Here is a 13,045-nt window from a genome sequence, read left to right as displayed (position 1 = left end):
TTGATGACGTGTAAGTCGGATGAATGCGACCTGGCGGTTCAGACTGAAGTCGCATATGAAAAGATCGGATAGGAATCGGAATTAGGACCACATATCCAAACGGCCTGGGTCGGATTTGAAAAAATCGGATCTGTGTCGTTCATATTGTCAATAAAAGATCGGATCCAGGTCACATATGGGCGAAAAAATCGGATTTGAGTCACTTCAGCCTGCAGTGTGAACGTAGTGTTAGACACCCTTTTTTTTTTTTTTTCTCCCTCTTCTTCATACAAACTTTGTTATACATTTCTGTTTGATGATTTCGACGTTGAGTCAAAACATTACAAACACATTGTGGAGTTCCAAATGTTCATTCGTTTTCCAGCACAAAATTCAATTTTACAGAAAAAAAATGTTTGTAATACTGTATGTCTGAGCAGCACATTACATACATAAGAGAGCACTTTGCAGATTAAAAAAGAAAACATCATGAAGGCTGCTGGATTTTGGTGCAAAATTTAAGAAGCAAGTGTGACCGTCAAGGTGTCCAGAAGAACTGTGGCTGGTTCTGCAAGATGCTCAGTAAAACCTACAGCTTGGGACATTTCCTGAAAACCTGCATTCATTGGACCGGAGACTTTTTTTTTTTTTAAAGCACCAAATATTGACTTTGTTTCATTTGTTATGGCTTACTTCTGTTTTATTGCTGAAACATTTTCATTATTTTTAAGCCATTTTTGGTCTATAAGACTTTTGCACATGACTGCAAGTGTTAATCTGTCAAACTGGACAGCTGAAAATTAGACAAAGTCCAGGTGAGGTGAGGTCCCCTTTCGGAGAGTCTATGTTCACTTGTAGGAGTGAAACCCGATGTGCTGTTGCAGCCCATCTTCCTCAAGGTTCAATATGTTGTGTGTTCTGAGACGCTTTTCTGCTCACCACGGTTAGCTTTCCTGTCAGCTCAGTCCGGTTTGACCAGTCTCTTCTGATTTCTTACTGGATGTTTTGCACCAGGGCGGTACGGTGGTGTAGTGGTTAGCACTGTTACCTCACAGCAAGAAGGTTCTGGGTTTGAGCCCAGTGGCCGACGGGGCCCTTTCTGTGTGGAGTTTGCATGTTTCCCCCACAGTCCAAAGACATGCAGATTAGGTGAACTGGTGGCTCTAAATTGGCCGTAGGTGTGAATGTGAGTGTGAATGGTTGTCTGTGTCTATAGCTGTGTTCACATATATACCGGTACGATAGTGGTAGAACTGTATCGATACAAAGTATACCGGTACAGTTTAGTGCATCTGTCCACACTAGCGAGAAATGTTTGCGGTTTTCTTTCACGGTAGTTGAAATGCGCGTGCGTGAAATGTTTCCGTGGTTACCGAGTAACTTCCTTCCGAGGATATGGCGGATGAAACAACGTGTGCTTTTTGTTGTCAATGTACAGTCTGTATTTCTGGTGGTCGTTTATTCAGTCGAATCGTATAAAACGCGTGAGGCAGTTGAGAAAGACTCGTACGTGTACCCCTCAACTGTTCCTGGCATCGCTCGTCTCCCCAAAGCTCCAACAAACACATAGCTTTGTCTTTGCTCCATGTAGCTCCACGGTCGTTTTGGGCCATTTTGACGTTTTATTTACAGCTGGGGGTGGCATGGTGGTGTAGTGGTTAGCGCTGTCGCCTCACAGCAAGAAGGTCCTGGGTTCGAGCCCCGGGGCCGGCGAGGGCCTTTCTGTGTGGAGTTTGCATGTTCTCCCCGTGTCCGCGTGGGTTTCCTCCGGGTGCTCCGGTTTTCCCCACAGTCCAAAGACATGCAGGTTAGGTTAACTGGTGGCTCTAAATTGACCGTAGGTGTGAATGTGAGTGTGAATGGTTGTCTGTGTCTATGTGTCAGCCCTGTGATGACCTGGCGACTTGTCCAGGGTGTACCCCGCCTTTCGCCCGTAGTCAGCTGGGATAGGCTCCAGCTTGCCTGCAACCCTGTAGAAGGATAAAGCGTCTAGAGATAATGAGATGAGATTTACAGCTGGAATGCACGTGCGTATTGTATTGTATGAATAACCCGGAAGAAGTAGGAATGGTTCATTGCGCATGCGCATTATATTTGTATCGATACAGAACCGCTTCATCTGTCCACACTACAGCAAAGAGCTACAGTACCGGTACGAAACCCATATACCCTGTCCGCACTAGGGATTTTGTACCGATACAATACTACTTTCGTACCGCAACACCTGTCCACACTAGCAACTATACCGGTACTGTAGCGGTATAACTGTATTGGTACGAAACCCACAAATGTATGGGTTTCGTACCGGTACAGTATCGGTACTGTAGTGCTTCGCTGTAGTGTGGACAGATGAAGTGGTTCTGTATCGATACAAATATAATGCGCAAAGTCACACACCTCAATCGATGTCTTCGCTGAATAAAATAGTGAAGAACGGAAATTCGTTTGTTTCTTTCTCAACTGCCTCGCGCGTTTTATACGATTCGACTGAATAAATGACCACCACCATACAGACTGTACACTGACAACAAAAAGCGCACACACGTTTCATCCGCCATATTCTCGGAAGGAAGTTACTCGGTAACCACGGAAACATTTTGCGCACGCGCATTTCAACTACCGTGAAAGAAAACCACAAACATTTCTCGCTAGTGTGGACAGATGCACTAAACTGTACCGGTATACTTTGTATCGATACAGTTATGCTGCGTTCACACTTATACCGGTACGATAGTGGTATAACTGTATCGATACAAAGTATACCGGTACAGTTTAGTGCATCTGTCCACACTAGCGAGAAATGTTTTGCGGTTTTCTTTCACGGTAGTTGAAATGCGCGTGCACGAAATGTTTCCATGGTTACCGAGTAATTTCCTTCCGAGAATATGGCGGATGAAACAACGCGTGTGTGCTTTTTGTTGTCAATGTACAGTCTGTATTTCTGGTGGTCATTTATTCAGTCGAATCGTATAAAACGCGCGAGGCAGTTGAGAGAGAGAGAGAGAGAGAGAAAGAAAGAGACAAACGAATCTCCATTCTTCACTATTTTATTCAGCGAAGACATCGATTGAGGTGTGTGACTTTGCGCATGCGCATTATATTTGTATCGATACAGAACCGCTTCATCTGTCCACACTACAGCGAAGCGCTACAGTACCGATACTGTACCGGTACGAAACCCATACATTTGTGGGTTTCGTACTGATACAGTTATACCGCTACAGTACCGGTATAGTTGCTAGTGTGGACAGGTGTTGCGGTACGAAAGTAGTATCGCATCGGTACAAAATCCCTAGTGTGGACAGGGTATAAGTGTCAGCCCTGTGATGACCTGGCGACTTGTCCAGGGTGTACCCCGCCTTTCGCCCGTAGTCAGCTGGGATAGGCTTCAGTTTGCCTGCACAGGACACTTACAGATAATGGACAGATGTTTTGCACCATTGTGTGCAAATTGTATGAAAATCCAAGTAGATCAGTTTCTGCAATACTTTTAACCCACCCTGTGTGTCCTTCACAATGTAAGAAAAGATGAATCATATTCTCTCACATTTATTTATTCAGTGAAGAGAAACTTTATTGCAATTAACACAACACAATAACCTGATCAATATAAGCACAGCTTAAAAAAATAAACGATTGTCTATATCAGATTGTAGGATTATCACTATTTCATAGCAAGATGGAACAAGGCAGTGAACAGAAGGATTTTTTTCTTAAAAAATGCGTTCAAGTGGAAAAATATAGTTTCCATATAAAGTCCATGTACGCAGGCATATTGTGTCAACTTTATATTGATCCAGAGAACAAATGTTACGTAAACAAAACTGCATAGACAGTAACGTGTTTTCAAGGCTAATATGCAATAGAGGTTGTGCGGTCTAATAATCCTGAGTTCCTTCCTTGTATCTCTGTCTCATTACACAAGCGTGAATATCAAGTCGTATAAATTTGATTCTGTTTTTCTAGTGTCTTGTTGCATCGGTACATTTACATCATAATATAATGGAATGAATCACAAATCCATGACCAGAATCGTAAATTTCACTAACTTGATCCCTTATTTTTTGTTTTATATCATACTGCAATTAAAAAAAAAAATTCACTTTAATGCAAAATTTGGAGTAGCGACGCCATTGCAACAGATGATTACAGATGTAACTCGGTGTTTGCGTGAAACATCTGTATGATTCATATATAGCGAGTCAACTCTGAATCAAACACCGAGATCTGACGCATGAGAACTGTTTTTGTTCTAATGTAAATTAATCAAAATGCTTCCATAGAAAGATTATTTGGGGCGGCACGGTGGTGTAGTGGTTAACGCTGTCACCTCACAGCAAGAAGGTCCGGGTTTGAGCCCCGTGGCCGGCGAGGGCCTTTCTGTGCGGAGTTTGCATGTTCTCCCCGTGTCCGCGTGGGTTTCCTCCGGGTGCTCCGGTTTCCCCCACAGTCCAAAGACATGCAGGTTAGGTTAACTGGTGACTCTAAATTGAGCGTAGGTGTGAATGTGAGTGTGAATGGTTGTCTGTGTCTATGTGTCAGCCCTGTGATGACCTGGCGACTTGTCCAGGGTGTACCCCGCCTTTCGCCCGTAGTCAGCTGGGATAGGCTCCAGCTCGCCTGCGACCCTGTAGAACAGGATAAAGCGGCTAGAGATGATGAGATGAGATGAGATGAGCTTCGAAGTGTGACTTTTGTCTGCTGCAACATCATTTATTTTTTTTTAAATCTATATATTTGCAATTTAATGGAATCATATTATGAAAAAAACCTCACTTTTTCAGCTGGAGTGCGCAACCAACGTACAAACGCTGAAATAAGGCCACCCAATCAAATCAGGCCTGAGTTTCCCAAAAGGATTGTGGCACAAAGATCATCGTTAAATGGTGGAGCGAGCAGCACAATGAATGATCTCTCTCCTAGTTAAGCTGCTCTTAGTGTTAAGAGACTTTTAGGAAGCCCACCCAGTTTAATTTTGGCTGCTGTTCAGATTTGGCCTCCCTTACTTAAGTAAAGATTAGAGCTCGTTAGAATTATACCACACCCCATTTCAGTGTCTCAACTCATGGCTTTAGAGAACTACCTTTGCGAAACTGCGTCATTTTTTTCTTACAAGCACTACCTGGACCCACGAGCATTATGTTGAAACGAGCTAAGCACAGAGCAACACACATCGTTACGTTGACTGTTGACCACTGACCCCCCCCCCCAAAAAAAAAAAAAACTAAGAGGATAAAACAGCTGAGTGGATTGAGTTTATTTTTGATGACACTTTTTTGTTCCTAAAACCAAGAGGGATCAATACCAACTGTGCGTGGTAAAACTGTAGACGAGAGAAGTGTAAATATTTTTTTAAAATCATTATGCTATGTATAACCTGGCGACTTGTCTAGGGTGTACTAGTCAGCTGGGATAGGCTCCAGCTCGCCCGCGACCCTGTACAGGATAAGCGGCTACAAATAATGGATGGATTATGCTATGCGTTTCTTTGGCTGTTTCGCACGAGATTATGCTAACATGCTAAATTTCGATAAAGCTATTGGTGTAACTTGCTACAGAATCCACGATAATGGGAAAATAACGTTAGCCGTTTTTCTCCCAGGGTTCATGCTGAACGTTTGCCATTTGATCAACACATCACGGAACTGTAGAACATGTGGAAAAGGGGTAGAATGCATGTCTCCTTTATAATTCGAAATAGATATCGCAAAATTTGTCAAGTCTTAGTGGTGAGCTGAGCCAAATAATCAGACTCGATGAAAAGAGCCGGAGTGGGTGGAGCCAAAACAAATAGACAACCACGTTGCAATTTGAGTGACAGGTTTACAAAAGTGGTTAAAGATTTGTGATTCATCGTCCTACAGTCAGAAAGTTGCATCCACATACAATGGCAGGAAATTAACTTCATCGTGGAACAACCTACAAACAAACACAGTTTTCAGCACTGCACCATATCCACGTCTTCATATGATATTAAATCAGCTAATGTTACTAACAAAAAAAAGGGAAGCTTAGCTATGTTGTTTAGCATCGCAGTTTCTTAACAGGAACTCATTTTGAAGTGCAACCTTTTTTTATTATTTCGATTTTTTATTTTTTTTCCCCTCTTATCGCATTGTATGGTTGGGTACGAGACGCCACGTATAAAATATAGTTCCAGTTGAATTTGTATAGCTACGATTTGTTACACTGGCGCAGACTCTGGTTCAACGAGTTGATTCCTTTGCAAATCATGACGCATCACTAGTATTAAGAGCAATTCGATACACACAATTATTGTGTTAATCTATGACCACGTTCCGGCCTCTGGGAAAGCAGCCACATCCCTGAAAGGAAGAATTATACAGATTTAATGTTATTTACAAATATCCTTCACAAAGTAATCCATGAATGTGTTCTACAAAATAAAAAAAGTTTACATGAACACGATTTTTCTTTTTTGAACGCACTAATGACTTCTCGCAGAGCTCGTAATAGATGATACATGAGTTTCAAAGAATTATCCGTAGTCATCACACATATACTACAGAAGCAGGAGATAAAGCAGGTGTAAAAGGAAAGTTTGGAACGTTTTATGATTACTTAATCTGATGGCACGTTATTGCGGTTATAACTGAGGTTATTATGTGACGAACGAAGCGATCAGGCAGCGTGTGCACCTAGAAGATGATGATGTGACTATCATCAAGAGGAGGAAAGATCGGTTGCTTGGGCATGTGTGCAGAATGAATGACGACCGGGTGTTGAAGATAATTATGCTTGGTATGGTCGACGGAAGCAACAGGAAGGGGCAGCCTAGATGGGCGTGGATTGATGACATCACAGAATGGATGGACATGACCCTTCACCAGATGACGGAGATCGCACAAGATCGAGAACGGTGGAGGGCAACGTCCGAAAATGAAGCACCAACGGGTTTCTTTTTTGGACTATTGATTGATTGATTGATTGATTGATTGATTGATTACAGAGATTAGTACGCAGGATAGCTAAATAACTGAAAGATACTCCTCCACCATCCTCCCAGCTTCGCTAGTCGCTGCATGTACTTTGCATGATGCAAAAATATTGGCTGTAAATATGCTTCCCTTATTTATTAGTTACATTAGCCTCATAACAGTAGAAAATTTATGGCACCAATGACATTGTAGTTATGAAAAAGGCCAGAGTATTCCTTGAAGAGGATTTGATCTTGTTTTTAAAAAAAAAAATTATCACTATACGCCCAGCAATGGACTGGTGGATATCCCTGGGACTGGCTCCCTTACTGAAGATGAATTAATGAATCACTATATCCCGTCATATGGTTGTATCATCATGCCAAGGTTCAGAAACGGCTTCCTAGCTCCAGTGATTGCACTTGTGTTTAGTCATCAGCGTGCAGATGGTTTCCCCGCAGCCCCAGCAGGTCTGAACGCTATGCGCTGGAACTATTTTCCACTTGCACAACTGGCACACTTGTGGGTTGGCATTGGCGGCGGCAGCTTGTGGACTATTCTGGGTGATTAACTGCTTTAATTCATTCAAAATGGTGGTGTTGGGTGCCAACACGATATCGATCACCTCGATGCGTTTGGGGTCCCACACGCAGTCTTCCTCCAGGCCACTTGGAACAGCTTTCATACCACAGTTGGGTGGTACCCAGGCTGTATCGTAGCCATTGTTGTGCCAGGTCTTCTGCATAGGGTGGTTGTCCTTGTCAATTTTCTTGACTTTTCCACAATCGACACTCAGCTTCAGAACCACACGTTCAGTGACGACCGAGTTTATGGGGTAGCGCTCAGCTTTCCTCTGGTTGCGGCTCACGTAAACCCCAGGCCCCAACATCCCATCTGGGGACTGGGAGAAGCCATTTTGGATTATTTGGCGTGCTGCTTGGACCTTGGTGCCATGGTACATGGTGTAACGCCTGCCAGACTTAGGCTCTTGTTCTGCTCTGAGGTGACGGTCCTCATCATAGTCCACTTCCCAACCAAAGAAAGCAATGGACATCTTTGTGTCTTCTTATTTTCTCTGTACCAAAAGAAATCAAAGTAAGCTGGGAGTGTAAATTGTAAACAAGTTCAAGTCAAGTCTATTTATCATTTACACAGCATGTCAGGACATATGTACATTGAAATGCTTGTTGCAAGGGTAGACTAAACTGTTCTTCAATGTATATGTGTCCTGGCATACTGTACAAATGTAAAGGAGTTATGTGGAATCTTTAAGTGTTCTTTGGTTGTCCTTCTGGGAGAATGTAATACTCCACATAAGGGTTTCCTGAACAGGAAGTAAAAGGTTCCAATGCTTTAAGGAAGCAAAAAATTCACCCTGAGCAACTTGCATATCAATCTGTGTAAGTAATATGTCTCTGGCCCTGTTCATACCTGGTATTAACATCTGTCTCGAGTGATCTGATCACAAGTGGACAAGATATTAAAAACTGCTGCTCTTGTCTCCATCACCTTCATCCATTAGCCAAGCAGTGAACAGCTCTACCACTTAGCACGTTTTCCAAACAGTCTTCCAATGATTATGTATTTTGTGACTCAGGCGATAATGCAGTCAATTTCCAGGTGTGAACAGGGCCTGTGAAGCAACTCAATGCAACCGTGTTGTATAACTGAATTCAATCGACACTTACATGAATGTAACCACAAGTTGGCCTAGTAGTTAGTATGTCTGCCACTCCTTTGGGAGATCGTGAGGTCTACTTGTGGCTGGGTCATACCAAAGATCATTGTAAAAATGGTACCTACTGCCATCTGGCGAGGCACATCGCAATATAGATGTGAGTATGGAGTCAAACTCTTGTGAGTACCAGAGGACCCCCTGTAACCCTAGGTCTGTAATAGGCAAGAGGCCATGGGCTACTGAAATGGAGGTCAGTGCCACCCAGTGTGCCTTGTGGAATGGGAAGGACCTTGATTGATTGATTGATTACATGAATGTGCCTACTACTTCTCCAAATGTTCTTACATACCCCTTTTCGAGCAACAGGGAACAGCTTTGGTTCTTGTTCACACGCCAAATTTTGGACTATTCAGAGCATTTTGACCAAAAATAAATTGGTTCAGAACCTGAAAAGTCGGTTCCCAATGGAGAATGCAACGGAAAAGGATACATCTTCAGAAAAAAATGGACTGAAAACAAATATCTGTAAATCACAGAACAAAAGCTCAGAGGTAATCAGTGCGCACTGCCATCCTGCTACAACTGCTTACTCCTGTTGTGAATTGTGCAACGCCTTCCGTTCATGACGCATCCTTGATTACAACCGTTCCACTCAAAACTGGTGAAAACATGGGCTGGTTCGCTAACTGGCACCAATGTTCAAAGAATGAACAGAACCAAATCAAGAACCCGTTCTCTGTTGGTCGAAAAGCGGTATCAGTAATATTAGTTTGAATCTTACTGGAAAATGGTGACCGAGAAAGAAACTCTTGCTCTTTTGTTAGAGCAAACAGTGTAACATGCTGCTATGCTAGCAACATTGGTGTACAGTTTATAAACGAGTCATTCCTTTTGAACGACTCTTTTTAGTGAGTCATTCGTACTGGTTCACCAGCACAACCGAGTCGTACTTTTTTCCAATTCAGCTGCTCCCAGTCAATGTGACCTGGCCTCCAGTAAATATTAAGAATGACCTGCGACCAATTTCTCTGACCTCTCCCCTGGCTAAAGTCCTGGAAGACATCACACTTCATGCTGAAGTCTGTATCACAGAAACTTGACAATCATCAATTTTGCCTTGCTGGTAGATCAACTACATAGGCACTGACCTTTTTCCTACATGTCATTTTAGAGACATTAGATAGAGGACAGTGTTATGTTAGAATCTTCTTTTCTGATTTTCCCAAGGGTTTTGATCTTGTGGATCATAATGTCTTACTTAATGAGCTAGATAAGCTGGGTATTAACCCTTTTCTTATTAGGTAGGTTGCCTCATTTCTATAAAATAGATCTCAGAGGGTCAGGATTGATAATATACTTTCTTCTCCGGTATTTCCTAATGGTGCAATACCACAGGGTACTAAGCTTGCCCCGCTGTTGTTCTGTTTTCTTGTTAATGATTTTTGCTCTAAAATTCCCAATAGGATTATGCATGTTGATGACATGTCAGTTATTTAAGTTATTCTTACGTGTTCCCCCTCATATTTACAGTTCACAGTCAATGATGTGGATAGATAAGCTAGTAAAAGGGGTATGAAGTTAAATCCAAAAAAATGTAAAGACATGCTTATCGACTTTTTGCATTAAAAGCCTTGTGTAGCGAATAGGCCATTTACAGGAATTGGTCATGTGTCAGTTTTCCCCATAGCAACAAGCCTGTGGTGGGCAAGCTAACTTGACATTCCTTGACAACCATAAGCGTTTGACTGGCGATGCGAAGCAATCCATTTCTATAATAGCTGTTTTTACCTTTTCTATGGTCTTTTTTGACCTGAATTTTCATGAGTACTTGGAAAAAGTTTGTGGTTTTAACTTGTGTCATAAGTTAAAGCGAATCATTGGCCGTAAAAGAGAGGTTTTTTTTGGACTCAAGTTGGTCGCCGCCGAAAGAAATTCACGTGCGGAATGGCGGATATATCTGTATTTATATATCTGTATTTATTTTCAAGAATCTTCACACATTAAGCGAACGATAAAGTTAGAAAAGGAGAAATTATAAAAGTTATAAACATACCTGAGAAATCCACCATTTAGCACGTGAATTTCTTTCGGTGGCGACCAACTTGAGTCCAAAAAACTCTCTTTTATAGCCAATGATTTGCTTTAACTTACGATAGAAGTTAAAACCACAAATTTTTCCAAGTACACACGAAAATACGGGTAAAAAAAAAAGACAGTAGAAAAGGTAAAAACAGCTATTATAGAAATGGATTGCTTCGCATCACCAGTCAAACTCTTAAGCCAGTATCTCACTGGGCTGCGACAGCTTGTGACAAATTGCGAACGTCATTCGCGTGAGAGTTTCAAAAGTGTCTTGAAACATTCGCGGGGCTTCTCAATTTCCTCGCATGAGTCGCAAAGTGTCGCTCCTTCATCGCTGAAATTTTGAACATGTTCAAAAAATTTGTGCGACTAAATTTCTCTCAAAATAGCCGTAAATGCGTCGCTGGTGTCGCAAAGCTGTCACAAACCCTTCTCAAGTCAGTTTCCATGAGACAGGAAGTGCAAGTTCAGCCAATTTTCTCACTGGGCTGCGACAGCCCGCGACTAGCTGGAGACACAGCAATTGCGATAAAATATGTGAATATCAATTCACTGTGATTCCAAGTGAAAATTGTCGCTAATTCGCATATTTTATCGCAATTGTTGTGTCTCCAACTACTCTCAGGCTGTCGCAGCCCAGTGAGATACTGGCTTTATGGTTGTCAAGGAATGTCAAGTTAGCTTGCCTACCACGGGCTTGTTGCTATGGGGAAAACTGACACGTGACCAATTCCTGCAAGCGGCCTATCCTTTATTGCACGGTGATCATTAGGGCGGTTTGTGGTTCGAGTAGTTATCCAGATCCAGTAGATGGCCCAGGCAGGGGATGTACATCTCCGCTTAGTTCGATCACTACAGCCATGAAGTTAAAGGTAGCATCAAAAGTTGCAATAGTAAGAAATCCAGGTACTGAACCATCTTTTTGTTTTCACCCTGAGCATCAGTGATCTGGTGTAACCAGAATGTTCTCTCAGTGTATGCCAAAAAGACCACTCTTTAAGATCTATTTAAAAACTAATATCTGTTTGAATCGCCCATGTACACTTAGAATCTGGCGAAAATTGGCGATTTTGTCGTGTCCTTTCTCCTCTCCTACGAAAAACACTACGTTTTCGTAAATTATCACCTGAAATACTAAACACAAAGGATATGGATCTCATCTCATCTCATTATCTCTAGCCGCTTTATCCTTCTACAGGGTCGCAGGCAAGCTGGATCCTATCCCAGCTGACTACGGGCGAAAGGCGGGGTACACCCTGGACAAGTCGCCAGGTCATCACAGGGCTGGCACATAGACACAGACAACCATTCACACTCACACCTACGGTCAATTTAGAGTCACCAGTTAACCTAACCTGCATGTCTTTGGACTGTGGGGGAAACCGGAGCACCCGGAGGAAACCCACGCGGACAACATGCAAACTCCACACAGAAAGGCCCTCGCCGGCCCCGGGGCTCGAACCCAGGACCTTCTTGCTGTGAGGCGACAGCGCTAACCACTACACCACCGTGCCACCCCAAGGATATGGATATAAAAATAAATATTTAAATGTGTTTCAGGGTCGGGTGACAAATTTACCTCTCCAGTGAACCCTTATGGAAGCCTTTGGTATAAAAGTGTAGAGAACAAATACAGTAACTTTCAGATCTGAGTCAGGAATTTGATCTGAATTAGACTTTTTTTTTTAAACGAACAATATACAGAAAATCCACATAAGTGTAAAGAAATAAACACTGACCTGTTTTCAGTGCTCCTTCCTTGTTCTCATCTAGGTGCGTGTATGTGTGTGGGAGGTGCCAATACTTATGGAAACTTTCGTTTTCGTTTCAGTGTACTTTTCTCTCCCCTCAACAGAAAATGATACTCTTCCATATACACTTATTGAAAACAATAAACTCATAAGTGTCTATTACAACCTTATATATTATCATCCATTCTAAAAAACAAACAAACAAACAAACCCCACCAGAGGAATTAATACTTACATCATTATTGTTTACACATACCAACAGGTTTCCTGGAAGCTTCCCAAACCAAACTATATTCACTACCTAGTGTGCTGTTGTATGACTCTTGGAATATAGCTATTTAAGCAAATCAATAATATAAAGTGAAATTTCTCCAATCTTTGATTAAACGTCTAAACAATGTACCTTAGCACGCAAATAGAACTATTAGTGCACTTTAAAGCTTTTAGGGAATAGGGACTAAATCACCATTCCGGACAAAGCCGTGGCCATGTTCAGTCTATGTGGGTCACTTTAGTTAGTAGGAAAACGAAATTAAAAAAAAAAGTTTGTCTTCAGATAAAATACAATTATGAAAATACAAACTACACTGAATATTATTTAATATTTAAGTACATTG

General features: G+C 42.0%; 1 protein-coding gene across 1 annotated transcript; it reads right to left on the bottom strand.

Annotated features, from left to right (window-relative positions):
* Positions 1 to 4,505: 4,505 nt before the first annotated feature.
* On the bottom strand, positions 4,506 to 12,629 carry gig2p (grass carp reovirus (GCRV)-induced gene 2p). Its single transcript, XM_060912249.1, has 2 exons — positions 12,417 to 12,629; positions 4,506 to 7,992 (listed from the first exon to the last, which is right to left on the bottom strand). Exon 2 carries the CDS (start codon positions 7,969 to 7,971, stop codon positions 7,321 to 7,323), a length of 651 nt encoding a protein of 216 aa, XP_060768232.1. The 5' UTR covers positions 7,972 to 7,992; positions 12,417 to 12,629; the 3' UTR covers positions 4,506 to 7,320.
* Positions 12,630 to 13,045: the final 416 nt, after the last annotated feature.

This window comes from Neoarius graeffei, chromosome 28 (assembly GCF_027579695.1).
Source record: "Neoarius graeffei isolate fNeoGra1 chromosome 28, fNeoGra1.pri, whole genome shotgun sequence".
Lineage (NCBI taxonomy): Eukaryota > Metazoa > Chordata > Actinopteri > Siluriformes > Ariidae > Neoarius > Neoarius graeffei.
This window is presented reverse-complemented; position numbering and strand designations above follow the sequence as displayed.